Raw genomic sequence first — 26042 nt, 5'->3', positions numbered from 1 at the left:
CTATCTAAAGGCTTGGCTAAGATTTAAAGAGTTGAACATCTATCTACACGCACACATAAACAATATAAACTATAAATGCATAATTTCAAGTCTTTCCAAATGGCTACACGAATTGTGATCTCAATAACATGTAAAAATATAAGTAAGTCTTGATAATTTTATTTCCAGTGATTTTTCCACTGAACACATATTTAAGACATGGTATTATATTAGGTACAATTCAATAAAATGCCTATTATTGTAACACAGTGGCTGTACTAATCAATTCCCGAATAACTGATTCTATCGATTATGTTTGGGATCGATTATAACGGGAAGCTTTCAATGCGCATGCGCTTCCTCTCCTCTTCCTTTCTGCCAAACTGTCGGCCATGGCCCCGATTGTGAGTACGAGCAAGTTTCTGAAAAAAGACAAAATACGTTGTGTCACGTCCCTCTAGGCTCGAAGAGACCAGAGCGTATTAAAGCCGAACCATTGAGCGTTTGAGTAATTCGATTAATGAAAGAATGTGTGTATCAGTGTTGTTTTTAAAAGCATTTGTTTACCGGAGGTCTGGAGTGAGGCCTGCCCGTGAGCAACCACGTTGTAGCAACAACCAGTTAGCGGATTAGCTTTTCTCGTAGAACCGACACAGGATAACTACTATAACACTAAGCGATTTTAGACAATACCTATACTGATGTGTATCGAAATTGAAGAATATGCTTGTATTTTGTTTGTAAAGCAATTTTCTCAACAACGAATTGAAACCGTGAAGCTAACTTAGCCATAAATGATATGGCTTCGTTGAAGATTTAGTTTCACATTTACCCTAACGCTTTTAAATACATTTTGTTATAACTTTCATTAATGTGTAACTGTAGATCGGTGTCTCACATGCTGTCAAATTCCCGTTTTGCCACAGCTCCTTTAAATAAATGATCGTAGAAAAATACCTCTAGTGCATTGGTTAATGTTACGATTCATGATTGATTTATTCACATTAAATCTGCCCCCTAGGTATCTTCATATTAACGCTGATCGTTATTGGTTTTATTATTTTGTATAACTGGTTGTGTCTTTACAGAAAAAGCAGGTGACCAAGGGTGGGAAGAAGAAAAAGCAGGTCCTAAAGTTCACTTTGGACTGCACTCACCCTGTAGAGGATGGCATCATGGATGCTGCTAACTTTGTAAGTGTGTACCCTTTTTTTTTCTTCTGATGCATAGTGCACACAACTGTAAATGTCCAATCAGATTACCTTACTGGGAAGTCGTTTTGGCTGTTTTTTATGCTTGTAAAGTCTGCAAAATTAATTTAAGGCATTTTATAAATCTTATTGTGAATAGTTCATCCTTGCATGTTTTTTTTCCAACCTCACAATGTTTGACCAAAACATCAGATCTGGATATCTTGCATACGTGTAAAACTGCTTTTCCTGCTTGTGAAATCTATATGTCAGTCGAACATTTTAAGGTCTTTTTTAAGTTTCTTCCTTTCTGTTGTATGGCCTAAGCTGCAAAGTGGACTTTATATCAATAGTTAAGTCTCTATAGTCTGATTTTTTTCATTCTTTCTGTGAAATTGATTTTATATTTTTCCCCCCAAAATAAATTGAATGTGTGTGCAGCTGTGATTTAAATGTGGGGACAGTATTTATGTATGCTCTAATAGGCATGTCTGCATGTCTCTCTTTAGGAACAGTTCCTTCAGGAGCGTATCAAAGTAAATGGTAAAGCTGGTAACTTGGGTGGTGGCGTGGTCTCTATTGAAAGGAGCAAGAGCAAAATTACAGTGACATCAGAGGTCCCCTTCTCTAAAAGGTAAGTCTAAGATTAGAGATCCATTTTCCTGAAGTTAAATGCTTATGAGGGGCTGCTAAATGTTTGCTTATTGTAGGGCTGCATGATTAATCGCAATTTGCACAAACTTGTTTTTTTATGTGCAGCTTGTCAGTGAAGCAAAGCTCTGTGATCAGTAGTAAATACCACTCCTTTTGAAAGCAGGGTTCCTGATCACAATACAAATTACATTTGAATCAGTTCAATGAACACAATTTAAACAAAAGGTTTTATTGTGCAAAAATCCAAATGAATTATAGGCTACTAGATGTTTAACACAAACTAAACCAATGATATTCAAATGGCGGACAGTGATGCACACAGGACACTGGCATGGTTCTATCTGGACCACAAGACAGAAAAATGTTCTTCGCTATCAGGTGACAACACAAGGACTATTCATTAGCATCACACGCACAATAACTGGAATTTAAAGGTTGGGTTGATTTACCTCTCTTTTTTGACCATACGTGTTTTGTATCCCTGATATATAAAGGCCTTCTGAAGCATATTCAACGATATTCAACTTACTTAAAAAAGCGTAACTGGCACAAAGAGGACATCTTGACGTAGCGTCAGTGTTTTGAACTGTGAGAGGATTACACTTTGTAAGTTGAATATGGAAGGCTGTGTAAAGTTGTACACAGACCCTTTGAACAGGCGTGCCCCACATGAGATTTATTTATATACATGTATATCTAGGTACTTGTAAGATTACATTTAATTTTTACATTTTAATAATTTTGAGTTAGTGATGTTTAGCCTATAAAGGTTTTTTTTTACTTTTATTTTGCAGTAGCTTGGATGTTAATTGTAGCCTGGCTCTGCCCTCCTACGTACTTCCGCTCAATTTTCATTTTCCTTCAGTACTACGTCTGGGACTGCTGTGTAGTCTTAGGTTTTCTCCGAACAAATTTTTACCGGTCCAATCAGCGAACAGAGGGAGTGGCTGAGAACGATGACGTTGATGTCGAGCGCTAGTTTGAGATGTAGTTCAGTAATGGCGGCGGAGAAAGATGCAAACTAAACCATTCATTGCATTGTGGCACCGCTACCGAACATCCAGAAGTTAAAGCCGGAGCAATAACAGTCTTTGCTGCGGTTTGTTGGTGGCCATGATGTTGTGGCCCTCTAACAGGGTAAATTCGGGAAAAGTTTGATTTTCCAGATCGCTTTGTTAGTGATGAAGGAGTTGGCTGAAGCTATTCGGACGGTAACTGTTTCTCGTGGGGTCGGAAGGTATTGCCATCATTTAAGTTACAGGGACTGGTCAGTTATTTTATTGCCGTCCGTCTCTCACCACCCGCGTAAAAATCCCCGGCCGAGTTACCTAACTTACTGCTTTTGACAAACTCAAGGTCGTGTTGATGTAATAGCTGTCCGAATCCACATCTCTGAGTTTTCAACAATATATCACTTCAAAATTCACTGTTGGTATGTTTGTAACAGTGTATTCACAGTATGTACTGTTTGTAACAGTGTATTCACTGTTCATTTTTGACCACTGCAGAACACCATACAGTTGCTTTGCTGTTATTTGGATGCATTTCTAGACTTGTATTTCCTTAAAATACTGGCAAGTATTTAGAAGAGCAATACATTTCATCACCGCTCAAACAATTTAAAATAAAAGCATTTAAACATTTGAATTGGTCCGTTATTTATAGCAGCATTTATTATCATACCAAGCATATGACATTTTATTTACGGCATACAATGATGTTACGGACCGCGTGAGCGCCGCATTCCCGATCACAAAGCCCTCCTGTCCACCGTGGCGTGAATAAATCACAATCCGAATGCACGAGTTTTAGGTTTTATCCTATAGTTTTATCACTGAGGTGGCTTGCACAAGTGCACTTTTATTTTGTCGGATTTCCATGAGTGAAACAGGCGAAGGGCGCATAACATACGTCACGACCAAACGATAGCGATTGGTTATTCCAGATCTAGAGTGGCTCAGGGCAGATCCAATAGTTTTAAACCTCAACCAGGGATGGAAATTAACTTTTTTGTCCACCGGCCACTGTGGCTGGTGGATTTCAAAATCTACAGCCACTCAATGTTTTTACCAGCCACTTTCTTGTTTTTAACCGACAATGTGTAACTGCACGTGAAAATTAATACTACCAGCTCTACAATACTTAAGCTGTTTATTTAATCTCAAATCTCAATGAAATACTGACATTTTTTCACTCTTATACACACACAAACCATGAACTGATATACATTTCATTAAATGAGTAGGGCTCTATGTTCTCTCTTTTTTTTTTTTTTACCTGGATGTGGCATTTGGATGATTCTTTTATGGCTTCCAGTTTTAGGTTTTTAGTACCAACAATGAAACTACTAGTTTTGGCATCTTCTGAAGCGTGTTGACGACATACCGAGCAGAACATTGTCAGTAGGGATGCACCGAAATAAAAATTATTGGCTGAAACTGAAGCACTAAAAGAAATTATGCCAATTATCCATTGCATTTATGGCTAATGCTATGACTGTGTAACTTTACTAAAAATCAAGGCATTGCAATTGCATTAATTAATATTAAAGTTTCAAATAATAAATCAATTACAAATTATGCAAATATTTATTTAGCACATTGCAACATCAAACAGTATAAAATAAAATTCAAACTAAAATGTTTCACTTGAACTCACTCATGTGTACATTAAATAATAATGTACAGGTCTACTAGCATACAGAAATGTAATAAAGTAATCAAATGTAAAATAACTGCATATTTAACAGTTTAAATGAAAGATTATTCCTTATTAAACTTACAAAAGCTATTCAATCAAGAGCAGTGAGTGATGTCCTTATCGTTTGTTTGACATTAAACATAGCAGTAAAAGCTACTGCCCCTTTAAGAACTAATAGAAGGATATGCGTCATCTTTCACGACTGTATAAAGTTCACTTAAGGCATATTCAGACTATGTCTGCTAGAATTCTCATCAAGATGAACATGTTGGCTTACTTTTTGTGTGAGTTTGTCCATTTAAGCACAAGACTTGAAAGAGAACTCAATATTTGCACGCTGTGAGACGGGTGCGCGCTTCCGGATGACAGTGACGGATCTTCTCTCAGCGCGCGCGAGTTATTATGGTTATTATTCGCGTCTTCTGGCACTACATCCGGGTAATGACGGCGAAAACGACTGGTCATATTCGGACATACGGCCGCACTCGCATTCACTGAACACAGTTTATAAAGAGGGGAAACAGTATGCTATTTTTATTTACGCGCCACGGTGGCCGGTAGGTGAAGCGAGTTTACCCACCACAACGCAAAATCACCCGCATTTGGCTGGTGGCGGGTGCTAATTTCCATCCCTGACCTCAACAGGGTGCCCGCCTTCGCGGAAATAAACCCTTGTCAATGGAGAGTGGCCAGACTCTGTGTACAAATGAAATGTACGAGAGTCTGGTAAAACCAGGCTATGTTAATTGTTGAATAAGTGGATTTTGAATACATTGTGTAATGCCTTATTCCACCTATAGTATAAAGTTTCAAGCAAGACTTTTGAGACCTTACATTAAGGATACACCGATATTGGCCAAAATGTTTATATCGATAATTCTTTATATTTGAAAGCTGGTAACCAATATTTTGGCAGATAAATCTAAATATAAAACTTGTTACATTTGACATAAATCAACCATGTACAGTACAGTAGCCTGTAGTTTGAACCAGTGTAAACATTTTACTTTTAAAAAGAAATCTTAAACCTTTTGTTAAAATAAATAATAATAATGCAAACAAGTCACTGAACATATAAAGAATCAATCTGCATGCCACAAAGAAATTAATGGAGTAGCCTACGCAGGGACAATAATACAATTATTTAAATAAAGTATATTTAAAGTATTAAATAAAAGCCATGTTGTTGATACAAATATTTTTCAAATAACACCATTGCTGGTGGAGCTGAAAGAACACTGGTAAACTGAAGTGCTTTCTTAACGGGTTAATTAACTCAATAAAACCCATCCTTCAGATATTTATGCAACATGAACAATATTGCAGCTTTTATCTGAACAAGTGAACAAACTGTTATGTGCGAGTCAGAATGTGTAACGCTGTTGTGGATCCGCTCTTCCCATAATGCTGAAACACGGCATTTTATGTAGCCTACGTGATAGACCTTCACCGCACATGTTACACTTAACTGTATTTTGTCCTTTCAAAGTGATTCCAGTCATATTTCAAGCAATTCAAAACCATCATTGTGAACCGTGCGCATCTGAAGCGTCTCAGCTGGAGAAAATGTTTTTATTTTATTGGCCTTAATATATTGGTCTAATTTCCTTATCAGACTGATAGCCATAACATTAAATTGTTTATATATCATGCATCCTTACAATACATATTAAAGTTATTGCTGCTGTTTTTTTAATATTGCATCACTTTTTTTTTTTTTTTTAAGTATTGTGGCATGCCTTCTACATCTCCTTGCCAGAAATGTCTGGGATGCAAGATTTGATGAATTAAGATCTTTTATTACCGTAGTGGTTGTTTCTTTTGTTTTGCACAGTAAAACAAATGGTGTGAACTTGAAGCAGTTAGTTATATAATAAACCTGTATCTATATTTATGTACAGTGACTTATCACAAAATGTAATATAATATTTTTGTATGGGTGCAAGTCTCCCCCGACCTCTTGATTACTGTCAGTTCAAACTAAGTTTCATTTGTGACTGATCTTACTCAAATGTTTATATGTCGTCTTCAGGTACCTGAAGTATCTCACCAAGAAGTACCTCAAGAAGAACAACCTGCGTGACTGGCTGCGTGTAGTAGCGAACACCAAGGAGAGCTATGAACTGCGCTACTTCCAGATAAACCAGGACGAGGAGGAGGAAGACGACGAAGATTAAATCCATGCCACTTTTGTAAATTCAATAAATTTTCAAAAGAAATCTGTTTCTTTGTTTCTGGTGTGCTCATTTCAGTACGTTCAAAACATTGTGTCTTTTCCTCTGCGGGTACAAGAGTGCTGGAAAAATCCATTTGATTTATAATTATACATTTTCTTTCTATTTTTAGAGCAACATAGGTCTGTTCCTTCCTTTTACTCCATTAAAGCATAAAAGACTCTTTTACCACCAGATAGACAAAGACCAATGATTTCCATAGCAACTAAAGTTTGTGCACTCAGGGTTCAGTGAGTTCATTTATTAGGAAAAACTTGCATGATATGCTAGAACAGTTTAAACCAGCCTGGAATGTTTGATGGTTTTCACTGATCTTTAAAGCTTGTGCTCAACTCTTTGGACCAGGTGTAAAGTGTCTAAACCCGTATTCGACTGGGAGTCATCAAACCAGCTTAGGTTGCTTAATGATGGGATCTCTCTCTCCCCCCCCCCCCCCCCCCCCCCACACACACACGATAATGGTATGATATGGTTTTTAATGGTTCTTTATTCCTGCGGCCTGTTTAAATGTCTTTGTCTCGCTTTATCACGTAGAGCGTCTCGCAGCAGTATCCTTGGCAACGGCTCGTGATTCGCGGGTTGTCCTGAAGGCCGTTCACAAGAAAAAAATGGATGCTTTTTTATGAGTAGATTAAACTGTTTTAAAAAAATAATTTATAAAGAAATAACATTTCGTTTAAGTAACAGAAACCTGGTCATTTTTAACGCTTTACTTAACCCAAAATGCGAAGGCAGAATGACCGCATCAGTCACCATTCACTTGTATTAAATGGCAATAGAAAGCGAATGGTGACCAAGATATTCTGTCTTTTTCTTCCGTGGTCAAACAGGTTTGGAACTGCGTGAGGGTGAGTAGAAACAGTTTTCCCATTTTTTTTTTAATTAAAATGTGCCTTTAAAACGTCAATAAACTCGTCAGATGTGCCTTCAGCCGTGACCTTGAATGTATAATTTGTTCGACCTAATTTTTTTTTTTTAAAAACACCCCAAAAACAGGAAAACTATTTTGTCCAGCACGTATGCGTTTCCCTCGCCTGACTGAAGGGATTGTGAGGGAACTTTCTCCCGTATGTCTCCTTGTATAACCTCACATTCCTCGAACTTGAGCGGGAAAAGGGCAACCCGACCGCCGCCACTCTCAGTACTAGTTAAGCCGGTGACCAGCAGAACAGCACTAACTAGTTGTGTCGGGAAACTATGGGATGGATTGCCATGGCAACCGACCAGACGTCACAATCTGGGCATGTGTGTTCCATTTTTGTCTCTTTCTTATTTTCAGACTGGAGGATTTGGATAGAGAAGAGGGAGAAAGGAAAAGATTTTTAAAAACAGGGCAGCCATCTTTTATTTTATTGAGAGCATATTAAAAGGGAAAAATTACCTCGCCTTTAGTAGACGTCTCCTCTGAATCTGAAAATCTGGGCATTGAGAGGGTTAAGTTTCAGGACTTTATCCCTGTATCACGGATGTGATTTTCTTGTTATGCGGTAAAGATGCCCGGATCGCTAAGCAATGAAGATGAGGGGCAAGACGATGTGGATTTTGAGGACGACGTGCCAGGTGAGGGGGTAAAGAGTCACAGGGGAGGGAGAGTTCTGCCCTTCACAACTGCGCTGCTACGCCTAGTTGAATGCGGAGGAAAAGGGGCTTGACGCGCGTGCGATTTATTATAGTCTCAATAGCTTCTGTTCTCACACCGGACACTGTTCGTCCAAAAATAACGGAGAACTACCCGATTGTATTTGAGTCCCAAAAGCGCGACTGTTCGCCAGCAGACCATCTGTCTGCGATTCTCTTTAAGATAAAATCGTGTTCGTATTCCATCATCCAGCGGTTTGTTTTTACAGGCGCATTTGTCTTTGCATATAAATGAGTTATGCATGCACCCACTGTCTTTCCTCTTTCCATTCAGGCTGCTCTGATATTGCACCCACTGTGCACAATGATATCTAAATCTGATGGACTGTTTTAATATAAAGTCTAGTGCATGGCAGGCTGCAGTCATATTGTAAAAATAGTATGCAAGACCGAGCTGCTATGATTTAAGCATTGTTTAGAGCTGATCTAAACCAAAAAAAGGACCATTAGTTTCCCCAAAAAAGGTGTTAGGGCATTCCTCCGAGGAATATTTAAGGGCTGATGGTTGACAATGCTTCTCCATGGTCACAGTGTCTTGTAAAAGTAGTGCATGTGCTTGACAGAGCCACGTGTGACAGGAAAACATCAGCTACAATGATCCTCTATTTGAGGGGCACAGGCTTTAGCCAAGACAGTCCACAGTGTCTTATAAGAGTTTGTTTTATACACTCTAAAAACGTTACTGTGAAAATTTTATTTTTATAGGTTTGGTGATTTCATATTTTACATGACCTAACTGTCATACAATAATAGAATAACCTATTAGATTTATTATTGATCTGTTTGTTACTGTTGAAATATACTCATAATTCAGTAGGCTGTTTAAGCAGCCTTATTTGTCTAAATGATTCATATGTACTACTTTCATTAATTTTCAGTAAATTATAATGAAATTAAATCTCTTCAGTACTATGCTTTTTATTGTTTATGATTGTACTGTACATGTAGATTAGTAGGGTGTACAATTTTTACATGTCAATTATATATTTTACAATTTAAATTATAGTTTACGAGGGGCATTTGCTTAATTTAAATACATGTACGTAACTGATTTACTTGTGTGTGTGTGTGCAACAGCTGCTTTACAGACATTTTTTGTTAACAAGTTATTTTTCACGTTGATGCTGGATATTTGGTTCTCTGGTAATATTCAAGGTTAAATCTAAAGCCGACCTTATCCATGGGTTCATCACTGCTGGTGACTTTTTTTGTGTGTACTGTATCCTTATTATGTCAGTCTGTTTATGCTTCTTGTGTAGCTGGAGGGCGTGCATCTTATTAAAAAAAAGGAAAACTCATCAATCTTATTTTTTTTATTGGTGGTAGATTGGTCTCAAAAGCCATAGGTTGTGCTTGTGAGAGAGCAGGGTTGTCAGTGGTGTAATGGTGAAGTCGTATAGTTAAGACCCAGTTCTGCCTGCCTGCTTGCCTTTTATACATTCATGGCCCTCAGTTCAATAAAATCAATACATTTGTAGTTTTTCCCTTGCAGCTCGGTCTAGGCTTCCTCTGAATTAGTCGCGAATTAATCACGTGACAGACCTGAGCACGACTATCTCATTTGCACCCCAATCGCGTATTTACCTTCTTTTTTTACGAGGCGGCAACATGCCGGAGATGAAGCTGCTGAGGGCTGCAAATGGTTTGAAATGATGTGCAGTATGCAGAAGAATTAATAATTGAGAAATAATTTATGAGCCAGCATGCTCTTTCCGTGTAGACAGTAAGCCCCCGCATGTGCTAAAAATGAGAAATCTATGCAGTGCAGGACTAGCCAGGATTTTGGGATATGCCGTTTAGTCCCATTCACTGTGATTGCTTTCATTGAGTCGTTTGTGCAGGCCAGAAGAGCTCCGCTTGTTCCTTTGCTGAAATTATAATGAGGTGGCTGATGAATTTTTTGGTGAGATTAATAAATATGACTGTGTAATAATATGCATAATAATTCCTGTACAGTCAGATTACATTCAAACAATTAATCTCTAGCTTCTCTGCAAAAGAACCGTAAAGCATATTTTTCTTAGATGCAAGATGCAATAATGTGGTGTGACTTATATTGAGAATGCAGTTTGTGTAGTAGGCCATCGAAGTGAGATTTGCAAACAGAACTGTTCACTACACGATCCAAACACTGCAGAACACATGACTGGTGCCCCCAGCAGGAGCAATGAAGTGATCACTGGTGCATGCCCTAAACGCAGATGGAAAGAAACAAACAGATGATTTATAAAAACGTTAAGAGAATGAAACGAGAAAGAATTCAAAAGCGAGCTCAAAATCGGCATTTCGGTTTTTAATGTTATTTCACCTTCATTGGTTTTGGTTAATGGATGTGCATCGGCTCTGTTAATGTATGTACATTTTAATCAGTTAGTTTTAAAATGTTGCAACTTGATGCCACATTCCTGTTGTGCCACATCAGGAACAAAGGATGGAGCGGCTCCAAAGAGAAAGAGTGATTTTTCCCAGATTTCCAAAGGCTTTTGGTCTCTCTACAATCATAGCAGATTCAATGGATAGTTTAACCACACATTGAATTCTGTAATTTACTCATCTCGTCTCATGTCGTTCAGAAGACATTTGGATTTTTTTCCCCCCGCACAATGAAAATCAGTGGGGTTCAATGTTGTTTTGGAACCCATTGACTTTCATTATATGGACAAAAACATTCTTTGATATATCCTCTTTTGTATATTGTTCACAAGAATTCATGCAGCTTTGCAATGCCATGAGGATGAGTAAATGATGAGGGGACAAGAAGGATCTATTCATGATGAAAAACATTATTTCCTGCTCCGTTCTTGTTTCTGGTAAGAGTTTCTGTTTATGGTGATTCTCATTAGGACACATTAGGATGAAACTGATCCAAAGTCATTTGAGTGTTTTTTTTTTCTTTCCTTCTCTATTTCCTCCACTCCCAGTCTGGTTTTCTTTTACATAGTCTTATCTTATGAAATTGAAAGATTATCATGAGCTTCCCTCTGCTCATCGCTCTGATTGGTGGGGGTTATTTTTGGAAGCTGCGCTGTGAAAGCTGACACCCCTTCCTTTTTGCTGGAATTTGTGCATGCTTTAAATCGTTGTTGCATCACACTCTTATGTCTGTGTGTCTCTGCATCAGTGTGTGTCAAATTAAAACATCTTATGAATTTAACTAAAAAATTACTGGAGAACAGAATATGCATGCTGGAATAAAACAATTATAGCATCTCAGTTTCAGTGGCTTTGTTCTAGTTTTATGGGTTATTAGGACATTCATTTTAGACTACTTTGCTTGTGTACTTGCATTTATTGATACTGGATGTTTTTGCAAAGCAAACCAAAGGTTTGTGAATTAGCCTTGGACTTAGACAAAGGATATAGTCTTCAGAAAGTAGAGATAGGTCCTATAAAACTTGAAGGTCTCAATAAGGGGGTGTTCAAACCATGCAGGCTCATCACATTAACGGTGGGGGCACTATTAACATACACAGTCTGTCATACAGCTAATGCGTTTTCCTGTAAACGCTCCCCTTCTTAATAGCGAGCCCGGCCGTGAATCCCATCTCTAATGGAGTGCGGCAATGACCCAGCCTTTGTTGCAAGGTCAAAGTTACCCCAATGTCCGTGGTTAGCTGACACAGAAATGTATGGCTGCAGTCATGACATTTTCAGGCCTGGTACCAGTAGCAAATGGCAGCAGCACAGCTTTTAAACACCTGGCAGTTCCTGGCCGAGACTCTGTTTACCTGGAAACATGGCACAGAATGCGACTGCCTATTGCCTATTGAATCCAGAATGCAAAAATATAATTTGCTTTGCATGTTAAATTGTAATTTAGTTATTGTAAAAATAAAAAATACACTTCAGCTTATTTGTATTGCTATACCGGTATTAAAATTCACATTGGTTTGATTTATAAATAAGAATTCTCACTTGAGTGCAACATAAAACAAATCGCTTAAAAGTCAGTTGACAATGTAAAACCTTTGCCAGATATCCCCGCTTCAAGAGTGCTGTGTTGCATCACCACGACTGTAAGTGAGACATGAATGAAGACGAGATGTGAGCTTGATGCGCCTGGCAGGCAGCAGACATATTCTGCCGACATGAAAGAGCCTCCCTGTGAGATGTACTGCAGACGCACTGCCCTAAATATCCGTCATCTCACAGGCAACTGCTCTGTTTATGTGCAGCAGAAGATTGAAATAAGAAAAAGCCTCCCAGCGGCTGACAGAAAGATGGGGAGCTCTGTATTTTACGCAAGTAAATACCCCAAATGCCCTGTAGGGCTGCGAGCCGGGCTTGAACCGCGCAGGGGCTGCTCTCACCGGAGCTGAAGTCCTCAAACAGTGGCAGCTAAATGAAGGTTAAGTGGATTTTGAGGATAGCATCCAAGAGGCTGGGAAAGCCCCATCTCCGGCAGCTCCCACGGGGCGTGGTGGGCTGCGGGACAGGGCTTTAGCTGATTGACTCCACCACACGCGCTGCATATTTCATGGGCCGCCGTCTGAGCTGACGATAGACAGTCGGCAGGAGTTGCACCGTAGAGCTCCGGTTGCAAAGGATGCCTCCCTGATGTTTTTTTTTTTTTTTTTTTTTTTTTTTTTTTAGCTTAGCCTTTTTGACAGCATGGCATTATTGAAGTGTTACAGTGAATATGTGCTGCCAGACAGTAGTTTTTTGTTTACAGCAAGAGATTCACAGTTCAGCAGGTGGCAGAGACCTCACCTCTCTATTTTCACTCCCCTTTCAGTGTGTCAACAAAAATCTTTGCTTTTTCTCTGATGGAGGGAAGGAGTCTCCGCTTCACAGGCAAGCCCCAAGCAGAAGACATATACATGGATAGATAGATAGATAGATAGATAGATAGATAGATAGATAGATAGATAGATAGATAGATAGATAGATAGATAGATAGATAGATAGATAGATAGATAGATAGATAGATAGATAGATAGATAGATAGATAGATTGATTGATTGATTGATTGATTTTTTGAAAAAGATGTTGAAAAAATCATACAATATTGTAGAATAATTATGTTTTCTCATGAACTAAGGATGAAAGGATGGACGGAGCCATAATTGATGTGTAAATCTCTTAGCTGTGAACCTTTTCTGTTTTTTCTCAGATGAGGATGAGGAAGCTGAACGTCAAAGGAGTGTCCCCCTGTCACCGCTAGAGAGATTCTTCTCTGAGGATGATTCGGTTAAACAGCATAAGAAGAAGAAACCCAGCAAGATAATGGAGGGGAAGGAGCCCAAAGTTAAGAAAAAGAAGAAGAAGGATGTAAGAAACCTTATCTAATCTCTTGACTCATAGATCAAATAAATGTCATTATGACATAATCAGAATGCAATTTATTTTTGTGACGTAGATTTGTACAGCTAAACCTGCATTTCTGTAGCCTAGAAATCTAAACGTACCCAAGCGTCAGCAAATTTAATCTGCCCGCGAGTGTCGTCTAGCATCTCTCAATACCCTTCTGAGCTGTTATCGTCTAACTCTTGCCGGGCCAATCACATCGTGTATAGAGTCGGTGGGCGGGGCCATAATGACGACGGCCGAGTTCCGTTTGCGTGCTTCTAGTAAACACAAAAACTGGCGAACGGCAGGTCTTTCGAATCAGCTTTGACCCGCGACTCTAGAAGACTTGGAGTTGAGCTTTTTTCTGAGAAAAGAACAAAGAACGGCACTGAAGTCATTCTTAAAAAGGGAAGATGTGTTCGGAGTTTTGCTGACCGGATACGGCGAATGTTTAATCTATCAACAAGCTCTGTTTCACCTTCGTTGCTCTGGTTGCTTGTAGTGCTATCCTATCGCGTGCAGAGGGAGTTTGAAAGACAACCGTTTATCCGCCCCTCGGATTGAGCCCTGTCAAAGGTGAGTTTCCAGACCAAACATCTTGATGTGGGTCTGGCTTGTCAGGCTAGCATTTCTAGTATTTACAACCCCAATTCCAGAAAAGCTGCGACATTTTGTAAAATGCAATAAAATCATGAATCTGTGCTTTGCTAATTCTCTTTAACCTTTATTTACTCAACAAAAGTACAAAGAGATTTCCAATGTTTTCACTGGTTAAATTAATTGTTTTTTGTAAATATATATTTTTTATTTTGATGGATGATACACTCTTCCAAAACATTGGGACAGAGGCAAAATAAAAATGAAAAGATTATAATATAACATCCAAGTTAAACTGTTTTGAAATTACCAGGGGAATTGGTCAAATGAGAGGGTATGGTCTCGTGTTTGAGTATAAAAGGAGCATCCACCAACAACTCAAGGCTTGTTTATACTCGGAAGTGTCCGCATGAGCGCGCGCTGCAAAAATGACGTCAATGCGGTCTGGGCGGTCGTGCACGGTCTTGTGCGTTCGTTGCGCAAGACCCCGTTATGCAGCGCATTTTTTGTAATAGCACACGCAGCTCCGCATCCGAAGATGAACGAGTTCTAGGTGAATCTAGCTGAGAATTACGTCTCATCACACCGGCACCCAGTTTGCACATACAAATTAGGTGCTTATATTTACAAAATGAGCCTACAAAAGCAGAAATAAGCCCTTTTAAATAAAGATCCATGTTTAATCAAATAAATAAATAAATCATGACACTAAAATGTTTAGTGAAATTAGGTAATATTTTAGAGATCGTTAATTTAGTTGCATACACATATATTTTGTTTCTCATGTCACAAGTAATAATATCAAGCCAAGGTCTACTGAGTTTTACACAATTCTTTTGTAGTGTGATTTTTGGTGAAATGCACTAAAATAAATATCATCTCCTGTGTAGCTTACATTAGCCGACTTATTCTCACCGCTTTTCCTGATGGTTTATAGAACAAGTTTTCCGAGTCACCCTCTGTTGTTTCAAAGAATAGCACAACGGCAAGTATAAACGGCTCGTACGTTTGAGGAGGAGCGCACGCAGTCAGCGGAGGCTCACGCAGCGGAGCCAGGCGAAAGTATAAACAAGGCTTCAGTCATTGCAAGCAAAGAGTCATGGCTCACCACTTTGTGCCAAATTTAAAGGGATAGTTCACCCAAAAATTAAAATTTGATGTTTATCTGCTTACCCCCAGGGCATCCAAGATGTAGGTGTGTTTGTTTCTTCAGTAGAACACAAATGAAGATTTTTAACTTCATCTATTGCTCGTATAATGCATGTCAATAGGGAGTCACTATAAGAGTAAAAGAACACACATACTGTCCAATCCATATTAAACCCTGCGGCTCGTGACCACACATTGATGTCTTAAGACATGAAACATGAAACTGCGAGAAACTGAACAGTATTTATGTTTTGTTTTTTTAAACTCATATCAATATCTCATCCAGTATTCCGGCGCGATCATAGATATCTGTACATAGAAGCCTTATTCGACCCATCTGCACAGGCACTAATGAGGATTTATATATATTTATATATATATATATATATATATATATATATATATATATATATATATATATATATATATATATATATATATATATATATATATATATATATATATATATATATATTTAACATATATATATGATCGCGCCAGGTTTTGACCTTCTCCAGCGGAAGTAATGGCGTTGGGAATATTAGATGAGATTTGTTTGCTAAGAGCTAAAAAAAGAAAAGAAAATACTGTTCTGTTTCTCTCAGAAACCAATCATTTCATGTTTTAAGACATCAATGTATCATCACAAGCCGCAGGGTTTAATATGGATTCGTATGTACAGTATGTGTGTTTTTACTCTTATAGTGACTCTCATAGAAAACACCCCATTGACATGCATTATACGGCAACAGTTGGAGTTAAAAATCTTCATTTGTGTTCTACTGAAGAAACAAACACACCTACATCTTTCTATACTCTGGGGGTAAGCAGATAAATATACAATTTTCATTTTTGGGTGAACTATCACTTGAATGAGATAATTGTCAAACAATTAAAAAATTTCAAAAAATCAAATAATTTTTCAATTTAGGTCATCTACCATACATTATATTGTGAATAGATTCAGAGAATCCAGAGAAATCTCAGTACATGTAGGGCAAGGTGGGTACCTCTGTTGTGAGTGACCTTGGTGCCCTACCTACACAGATGGCATTGCATGAGAAACCGTCACGCTACTCTGTTAAATATAGCCACACGTGATCAGGAGTACTTTGGAAAACCGTCGTCAATTGACCCTTCACTTAGCCCCGCCCCCCGTAGTTACTGTTGCTACGCCTGTTAAGCTTTCGCGCCTGGCACGTCTATTACACTATGTATGCACCGGTGTCAGACATTTCCGAGGAGATAATTAGTCATTTTTGGCTAACAGGTGAAATATCTGAGAGAGAAAGAAAAAAGGGACTGCAGTATGTATTCGCGGGATATATCCGCGACATAATATGCTACCGATTAGAGAATCATTTCATTAAAATTGAAGCTAAAGCCTATAGTCTCAGCGCAATCAGCAGCTGTCTCATACGTATGTTCATGCACAACAGGGTAAGTAAAATTAGAAAATAATCGAATAATTATAAATCAAACAGCTTATCAATAAATCTTGTGGAATTAACACAAGACATTAGCCTGAAAACTTTGCAATGATTCTCCGGCTTAACGTTATATTTAGCGCGCCGGGCTATTGCTCACATGTCGTAGGTCAAATCTACTCCTTCGACCTGGCACTAGCCTGAGATACTGACCTGAGCCATTCATCAAAAACCACACAGTTACTGAAACCTTATAACAGAAAGCCAGTCTCTTAAACATGATGGGTTTTATTAGTATTATAAACACAGCCACTGCAACAATCCTTATGAAGGTCTTAATTTGCACACATTTTGTCTAAACAAACTACGATACAAAACTAATAAATAAAGCCATAACAGTTCTTTTTATAGTCTATATACTGTATCATATATAATAACTTGCATCAGTCAAAAACCTCATGTTTTTTTCAGTTTGTTGAAGCAAACGTAGGTGTTTTTGTTAATCCTGTCGTCATTTAATGTTAGTTGTGAATGAGGTCTCACACACACTGCTTGATTCAAGCCTGCCTGGCATTTTTTACCTTCAGTTTTACGTTTGGGGAAGGAAAAAAATTACACCATCTGTCCAAACTTTTAGGATAGGCATCAGATTTGCACAATCCATATGCGCAGGTTTGCATCGGCATGTTTTCCTCTCTCGAAAGCTTGACAGACCTTCCGTGCCTAGTTACGGTTGCTTAGTCACGATTGGCCTGTGGTGGCTTTCGGGCGTGGCTTAGCGAAGGGTCAATTGTGACGTCTGTCGCTGCACAAAGAACTGCAATTAGAATCTCTGTTAGGCAAGGAGAAACTAATACATCTGTTCAATACAGAGATATCACAGAGTTCTCTGGGCCCAAGCACATCTCAGATGTTCCACAACACAGTGGAAATGTGTGCTGCGGTCAGATAAGTCAACGTTTCAGCTTGTTTTGGGGAAAAATGGACATTAAATTCTCAGTCCCAAAGTCAAAGGGCGACAGGTGCAAAAGCAAACATCTGCCATGGTATGGAGGTGCATCAGTGGCTTGACTTGGATATGTGTGAAAGTACCACTGATGTGGAAATTGTACAAAGACATCAAGATGACATAATTCCAGCAAGGCAATTCAGGCCTCATTGGTTTCTAGACACTCTACACCATAGAGTGGATGTGCTTGACTGAATGCCTGCATCCACATCTGTCTCCTACTGCAAATGTATGGTCCATTATGGGAAGGAAAATCAGACAATGAAGACCACAGACTGTTGAGCAGCTGTCTTGTATCAGACGATATTGGGACAAATTCCACACACGAAACTGCAATAATCAGTATCCTCAATTCCCAAACATTTAAAAAGAGTAATTTAAAAGAATTGTGACGTGACAGTGGTAAACATGCCTCAGTGGTAAACTACTCTTTGGAGTGTGTTGCAGCCATCAAAAGCAAAAATAGTTTATATTAACAAAATTCAATAAATTTGGTTGGTGAAAACGCTGGAATTTTTTCTTTGTACTTTTGTCAGTTAAAAAAAAACGGTTATAGAGAATGAACAAATCACTTTTGATTCTATTGCATTTTACAAAATGTATTACATTTCCTGGAATTGGGGTTGTATGGCATATTTGTTTTTTACATTTATGCATTTAGCAGATGCTTTTATCCAAAGCGACTTTCAACTGAGGAATAAAGGAAGCGATCCGTCATTAAGAGGCGAAGATTGCTCAAAGAGTGCCCAAAATACTAAGTTTTGGACATTACTCAGTGTAGCACAAGCTAGAGTAGGGAGGGAATAGAGGAAAAGAAAAAGGTAAAAAAAAACAAATATTTATTTTTATATTAAGATGAGGTTAAATGCTCATGGAAGAGATGCGTTTTCAGCTGTCTTTTGTCAGTGATTCTGCCTTCCGGATGGAGGTGGGAAGATCGTTCCACCAACAGGGAACAGTAAATGAAAATGTACTGGAGATGGATTTCATGCCTATCTGTGATGGTACCACAAGCCATTGCTCCTTAGCTGAGTGAAGGCTTCTGGTGGGGGTGTAGACTCGTAGGAGCGAGTCAAAGTATGCAGGAGCTGAGTTTGTGGTGGGTCTTAAGGAAGCATCAGCGCCTTGGCTTTCAATATTATGATCAGTTACTATAAATGTGTCATCATCGGTGAGGTGACCAGATTTCTAATGTGAAAACCAGGGGCTTTTCAAATTCAAATAATTTAATATGGTTCAACATTCAATCAGATATTAGTTTGGTGAAATTATCAGTGAAATGTCCAGTAATATTTTTAATAAATAAAAAATGGAAACAATTCCAGTAAAACACGCTCATGAGGATAATTTTCCCCAAAACCATTTACTCACTCTCATGTTGTTCTTGTGTATAGCGTTCTTTCTTCTGTGGTACATTATTTATATATATATATATATATATATATATATATATATATATATATATATATATATATATATATATATATATATATATATATATATATATATATATACAGTACATACATTTTTTCTCCATACATTGAAAGTCAATGGGGTCCAAAACAGCAATGAACTCTACATTCTTTCATAGTATGGACAAAAATGCATAATATACATAATCTTTTGTGTTCCATAGAAGATAGGGCACCAAAAAAAATGAAGAATATCCTATGAAAACCAGGGCTTCTTCCAAGAAAAGTTAGGCTGACATTAGAACATCCATAAAACAAGTAGTGCCCTGGTCTGACTTCAGCATACATTACATAATAGCGCTCATAAGAAAGGCCAGGTGCCAATTGTCTACAATGTTGTGGCATAACTAAGCGTGCTCTCATGAGGTGAAGGATCAGTATGAAGCGACTGTCCTGACCTCTGTGTATTTTGTTGTATTGTTTACCGATCAGCTTTTGTTCCTTCAGTCAGTCCTCCCTCTGTGCCTTGGCGAGAGATCAAACGTTTGACAGGTCAGTCGGTCACAATCCCCCCAGCTGACTGTACTTAGCATTGAGATAATGAGGGATTCCTCTCTTTCCTCCCTAACCCTCCCTTGCGCTCTCTCTGCCTCCTCGCACAGATTCGGTCTTTCTCTCAACCCTCCCTCCTTCTCAGCAGTGGTAAATGTGCCGTGGAGAGGGCAGAGAGGTCTCCCCTCAGCAGCTAAGAGCCCTGCTTGGCGTCAGTCATGCTCTCCCTGCAGTGCCGTGTCAGACACGGGCTCAAATCAATGCGGGTCAAAACCGCCGCCTGCCCTTCTGCTGTCCACAAGTCTAACAGCTCAGCTCGCCAAAGCCGGCCACCTGCGCCGGAGCCTGATAGACTGTGGAGAGTCTGGGGATTGTAACAGGAGAGTGAGAATTGATGCTTTGTCAGATGTAAACAATGATAAGTCAGTAGTACCAATGAGAGATTTTATTCTGGTCTGGGTGTGTTGAGGATGTTTTGGAAATAAAATCTCACAGGAAAAAAGATCCCAAAAATGTCTGACACTATTATGCAGTGCATTTCTAAAGAAAATGTTGCATTTAAAGGCCTAGCGCACCCACAAATTAAGATTCTTTCACCATTTTGTCATTCCCATGTCATTCTAAACCTGTGTGCAGGGCTTGAAATTAACACTTTAATTAACTTTGGGGCTGAATTTTATTGTAGTTTCTAAAAAGGCATCTGTTATAATCATGTTGTGCATTATAACCAATCACATGATTTTGTTGAGTTTATGAATGCAATGCCTAATAATCAGAGGCATTAATTTTAGTCATCGATGAAACGCTGGAGTTTTGTTTTGTGTGTGCTTTCATTCACTGAATTCTGCACTCTCATCATAAACAAAAAAACAGAGGGGTACGTGCAATAAACTTAGGAGATCCATTTATCATATAGTGATTGACTGTTTTTGTTCTATTTCAGCAGCTAAAATAGTTTCAAACTAAAATCACAGCAGAACCATAGCACATCTGATGGGATTGATAAAGTTAGTTTGATGCTGGGCATTTGCTATTTGCGAATTTAGGGACCATCTCTAAAGTTACATCCGGGATCGGTATACATGTTTTTAAATTCAATATTATTTGAAGAGAATGACTTAAGGTCATGAACCTGACTGTAATGTGCTCATCTAGGTGTCCGGTATAATGCTCACCTTTTAGATTTTTTATATTTAACCAAATAAACTGTCAAAATAAATAACACAAAAATATAGATATATGTACACTATATTGCCAAAGGTTTTGGGGACGTTTGCCTTTACATGCACATGAACTTTAATGACATCCCATTCTTAATCCATAGGGTTTAATATGGAGTTGGCCCTCCTTTTTTTTGCTATAACAGCTTCAACTCTTCTTCTGGGAAGGCTTTCCACAAGGTTTAGGAATGTGTTTATGGGAATTGACCATTCTTCTAGAAGTGCATTTGTGAGGTTAGGCAATGATGTTGGACGAGAAGGACTGGCTCCGCTCTAATTCATTGCAAAGGTGTTCTATCGGGTTGAGGTCAGGACTCTGTGCAGGCCAGTCAAGTTCCTCCACACCAAACTTACTCATCCATGTCTTTATGGCCTTGCTTTGTGCTCTGGTGCAGAGTCATGTTGGAACAGGAAGGGGCCATCTTCAAACTGTTCTCAAAAGTTCGGAGCATGAAATAGTACAAAATGTTTTGGTATGCTGAAGCATTACAAGTTCCTTTCACTGAACCCCTGAGAAAACAACCCCACACCATAATCCCCCCTCCACCAATCTTTACACTTGGCACAATACAGTCTGGCAAGTACTGTTCTTCAGGCAGCCAAACCCAAGACTCATCTATCGGATTGTCAGACAGAGAAATGGGATTTGTCACTCCAGAGAACAAGCCTCCACTGCTCTTTAATCCAGTTGCGGCATGCTTTACACCACTGCATCCAACTCTTTGCATGCTCTTGGTGCGCTTGGTCACTTTGCATTAGGCTTGTATGCAGCTGCTCGTCCATGGAAACCCATTCCATGAAGCTCTCTATGCACTGTTCTTGAGCTAATCTGAAGACCACACAAAGTTTAGAGGTCTATAGCTATTGACTCTGCAGAAAATTGGCGACTTTTGCAGACTGTTCGTCTCAGCATGCACTGACCTTGCTCTGTGATTTTACGTGGCCTACCACTTGGTGGCTGAGTTGCTGTTATTCCCAATTGCTTCCACTTTGTTATAATACCATTAGCAGTTGACTGTGGAATGTTTAGTAGTGAGGAAATCTCACAAATTAACTTATTTCACAGGTGGCAACCTATCACGATGCCACGCTTGAATTCACTGAGCTCCATAGAGCGACCCATCGTTTCACAAATGCCTAGTGCTTGATTTTATACACCTGTGGCCATGGAAGTGATTGGAACACCTGAATTTAATGATTATCCAAAATTGGGTGTCCCAATGCTTTTGTCAATATAGTGTATTTTACTAGACAACTGTATGGGCTCTTGCACAAAATATGCAAGATTTAAATATATCAGCTGATAAAACCACTAGCACAGTGCCTGGATAGCAAGCCTTGTCAAGCCTTGCCAGTGTGACTTTCTTCTGCAGCAATGTTCAAGCTGCTTTTTTATCTTCTCCATTCTTTTTATTAAAGTGTATACCTACTGGGGCTGTCATGCTCCAAAAAGGACAACAAATTAGCACTGAAGTAACAATTTCCAAAAATCATAACATTTCTAAAATATAAAATTTCATATTTTTCTAATTATGTTGTTTTCTGAAAAAAATTAACTGTCAAATAAAATATGTTAAAACATCAATATTACAAGCAGATATGTTTTGTTTTATTTCTTTTTTTTCTGTTTCGGGTTCCACAGAAGAGGTTTGTAACAACATGAGGGTAAGTAAATTATGACAGAATTTTAATTTTTAGATGAACTATTCCTATGAATATTGCATTTTCTGTAGGGAAGTACTGCAGGATGGTGTCACCCTGAAATCCTCTTTGTGCCACATTATTTACATTGGATCTTTTTCCCTTTGAGGTACATTATCAGATAATTGTGGTTTAGATTTTGGGAGACCTTTCAGCTCCAGCTGTGGAGCTTTTTAGTGGTTATAGTCTTTGCCTCTTGCACAAGCACCCCTCCTCTTTCCCTCTCTCTTCTTCCTCTCTCACTTTCTCGCTCTCCCTCCCCCATCTACGTGATTGAGATTTGTCTAGACGGGCCCTAGAACACAGGCACTGCAACCATGGGGACTCTTCATAACAAGCTCGTTATGCAAACGCGTCTGATTGGATGGCGCTGTTCCATTGGCTGCTGCAGTGGAGAGAGCCCCCCCCCCCCCAAAAAAAACTGCACAGTTTGGTTTCCATGGCAACTCAGAACGGCTGCTAGTGGAGCTTGTGCGCTCTGCGGCAATGCCGGCCTACCCTGCACTAAGGAGACGTCTGCCAGCCCAGTGCACAGCTGCAGCACAGCAACAGGCTTTCTCCAATCAAACACACACACACACACACACACACACACACACACACACACACACACACACACACACACACACACACAGAGTAATTCACCACCAGAAACGTGTGTTCCCTAGCAGTATGATCATTTTGATCAGTTTCCCTTCCAGATGTTACTAATAGCGTCGTAATAGTAATGATCATTTCTTATTTTTCTTTATTGAAAAAGTGGAGTTGATTTTACATTTATCAATAGTTATACCACAGGAATTTAAAAAAAATAAATAAATAAAAATCTTTGGATACAAGGTCTTATATTTTTCCAGAGGCAAGATTTCTGTGCTCCCGAATACTTAAATTGTCCACTGTAAAGTTTATAGTGCTTTTTTTATTAAGAGTGTACCAAAGTCCTTTCAGGACAAACTGACTTGATAACACATCCAGGCTGATCTTTTCTACAGTAAACATACAGTGCATACAGAAATAATTCATATTGCTTCACTTTTTCCACATTTTGTTGTTACAGCCTTTTTCCAAAATGGATTCAATTCATTATTTTGTTCCTCTGTTCTGTATAAAAAATACCCCACAATGACAATATGAACGAAGTTTGTTTGAAATCTTTGCAAATTAATTAAAAATAAAAAACTGAAGAAAAACATAACATTCATAAGTATTCACAGCCTTAGCTGTGGATGGAGACTGTGAACTTGATTGGAGTCCACCTGTGCTAAATTCAGTTGATTGAACATGATTTGGAAAGGCACACACCTCTCTATATAAGGTCCCACAGTTAACAGTGCATGTCAGAGCACAAACCAAGCGTTGAAGTCCAAGGTTTTTTGGATTGTTTGTAGACCTCTGAGACAGGATTGTATCGAGACATAGATCTTGGGAAGGGTACAGAAAAACTGAGCTAAACTGAGCGATCGGGGGAGAAGAAACTGATGGTCACTCTGACAGAGCTCCAGCGTTTCTCTGTGGAGAGAGGAGAACCTTCCAGAAGAACAACCATCTCTTCAGCACTCCACCAATCAGGCCTGTATGGTAGAGTGGGCAAACTATCATGACAGCCCATCTGGAGTTTTTCAAAAGGGCACCTGAATGACTCTCAGACCATGAGAAAAAAAAAATCTGATCTGATGAAACAAAGATTAAAATCTTTGTCCTGAATGGAAAAAGTGAAGCGCTGTGAATACTTTCCAGGTGCACTGTAAGCATGTATAGCTACAGTAAATTTGGAAATTCATATAATATAAATAATTTCATCATCATTTACCATTTTTATTAATATTATCTCTAAGAAAAAAATACTATTGTCATACGACTGTACTGAGTCAAACTGTAAGAGTTGAATCCTTGAACATTTATTTTTGGAGTAAAACTGCCGGGAGACCTTTATATTTATATTTGGGATAGTTCATCTAAAAAGTGTAAAAGTTCTGTCATCATTTACGACCCTTTCGTCAGTATCAGACGCTGAATCCTGCTATATTGCCCAAGGTTAGAAAAACTGAAATGGGCTGAGCAAACGAACAACTTTGAATTAAATTGTTGCGGTATCCGATTGTTAATAAACATCAAACATGACTGTTGACATTTTTTATATGTGGGAAGGGTATGAAAAGTCCTCACATCCCCTACACAGCCTGGAACATGACATTTATGTCCATGTTTTGCCGTTTTCGCTATCCTCGCGTGGCGCTTGTTTACCTGCTGAAGTGATGATTCAGCTGCGCAGTTCCGCCTGAAAATTAACATGGGCTGACATGCAAATATTAGGGGCATACATATTAAGGATCCAAGCGGTTGCGTCACAGTTGGCGTCATGTTGAAAATAGCCTATGTTTCCATGGTGCTTTTCACAAACAAGATTAACATATGAAGGAGGAGGCAATGGTGTTTGAGACTCACTGTATGTGATGTCCATGTACTGAACTCTTTTAATGTAACTATGGCAAGGTTAATTCAGTTTTTCATTCTAGGGCACCTTTAAATGCTATAATCATCTGTCTACAAAATTGAAGATTATGGGAATGTGAAAAGAAACTGGCACATGTAGAGTTCCCAAATGCACATTGAAACACGCAGCGCATCAGCAATTTAATAAGAGCACTAAGCCATATTGCGATTTCAGTGATATTTTAACAGATTTAACAAATGTTAATAATCTTTTATGATATCATGAGAATTTCTTTCTGCTTTATTATTAATCATCTGCTTTAATTATAATTATGGTAATTCATGGAAAACACTGGCTACTTTGTTATAGCAGTTTGTTAAGATCCTGTTTCAATCAGCAATAAAACAACAATGGTATCATAAATTGTGCATCACACTAAAAGTATCTTTAAAAGTATCAGGTGGGTGCGGCAAATGTGTATGTGCAAACTCTACCAAAAAGCAGATTGGCTCTTTTAAAGGAAAGGCTAGACTGGACATTCATTCCTACAGCCGCCATATAAAGCATTACAATTTCTCCCATTAATGTCTGTGCTTGTACTCCCAGGGGCTTCCTAGCGGGCTGGATGACATGTCAGATAGAGAGGATCGTGGTCACAGGTCGGGGAGTGAGAGCAGCACTTACAGCACCTTAAAGAAGAAAAAGAAGAAACCCAGAGAGAAGAAGGAGAGAAAAACAAAACAGCGAAAGAAAGATGATGATGAGGACGACGAAGATGACGATGATGGAAACATGAAGGTTCTCAAATAGAAATGCTCTATTATGCTCTATTAGCCATGGAAATAAACAAATAACGG

The 26042-nt window shown here is 38.7% G+C and overlaps 2 protein-coding genes across 3 annotated transcripts in view; both read left to right on the top strand.

Annotated features, from left to right (window-relative positions):
• Positions 1–331: 331 nt before the first annotated feature.
• On the top strand, positions 332–6746 carry rpl22 (ribosomal protein L22). Its single transcript, XM_067431733.1, has 4 exons — positions 332–383; positions 1068–1172; positions 1679–1803; positions 6556–6746. Exons 1-4 carry the CDS (start codon positions 372–374, stop codon positions 6698–6700), a joined length of 387 nt encoding a protein of 128 aa, XP_067287834.1. The 5' UTR covers positions 332–371; the 3' UTR covers positions 6701–6746.
• Positions 6747–8008: 1262 nt separating this feature from the next.
• The window catches only part of chd5 (chromodomain helicase DNA binding protein 5), a 52476-nt gene continuing 34442 nt past the window's right edge, over positions 8009–26042 (top strand). Inside the window, exons 1-3 of one of the 2 annotated variants that reach the window (XM_067430791.1) lie at positions 8009–8317; positions 13509–13666; positions 25792–25983. In XM_067430791.1, coding sequence (XP_067286892.1) covers positions 8251–8317; positions 13509–13666; positions 25792–25983 — 417 coding nt within the window. In that variant the 5' untranslated portion in view covers positions 8009–8250. The remainder of the gene's footprint in view (positions 8318–13508; positions 13667–25791; positions 25984–26042) is intronic. The other variant, XM_067430790.1, reaches the window with a different exon arrangement.

Source organism: Pseudorasbora parva, chromosome 22, assembly GCF_024679245.1.
Source record: "Pseudorasbora parva isolate DD20220531a chromosome 22, ASM2467924v1, whole genome shotgun sequence".
Taxonomy (NCBI): Eukaryota; Metazoa; Chordata; class Actinopteri; order Cypriniformes; family Gobionidae; genus Pseudorasbora; species Pseudorasbora parva.
The sequence above is the reverse complement of the archived record's forward strand: the minus strand, read 5'-3'. Positions and strand labels throughout refer to the sequence as shown.

What these genes read in the sequence shown, in the direction of transcription:
- rpl22 (XM_067431733.1), top strand. An exon ending in TCATGGATGCTGCTAACTTT is followed by an intron (nt 1,173 to 1,678) that starts GTAAGTGTGTAC and finishes GTCTCTCTTTAG; the next exon opens with GAACAGTTCCTTCAGGAGCG. An exon ending in GAGGTCCCCTTCTCTAAAAG is followed by an intron (nt 1,804 to 6,555) that starts GTAAGTCTAAGA and finishes TGTCGTCTTCAG; the next exon opens with GTACCTGAAGTATCTCACCA.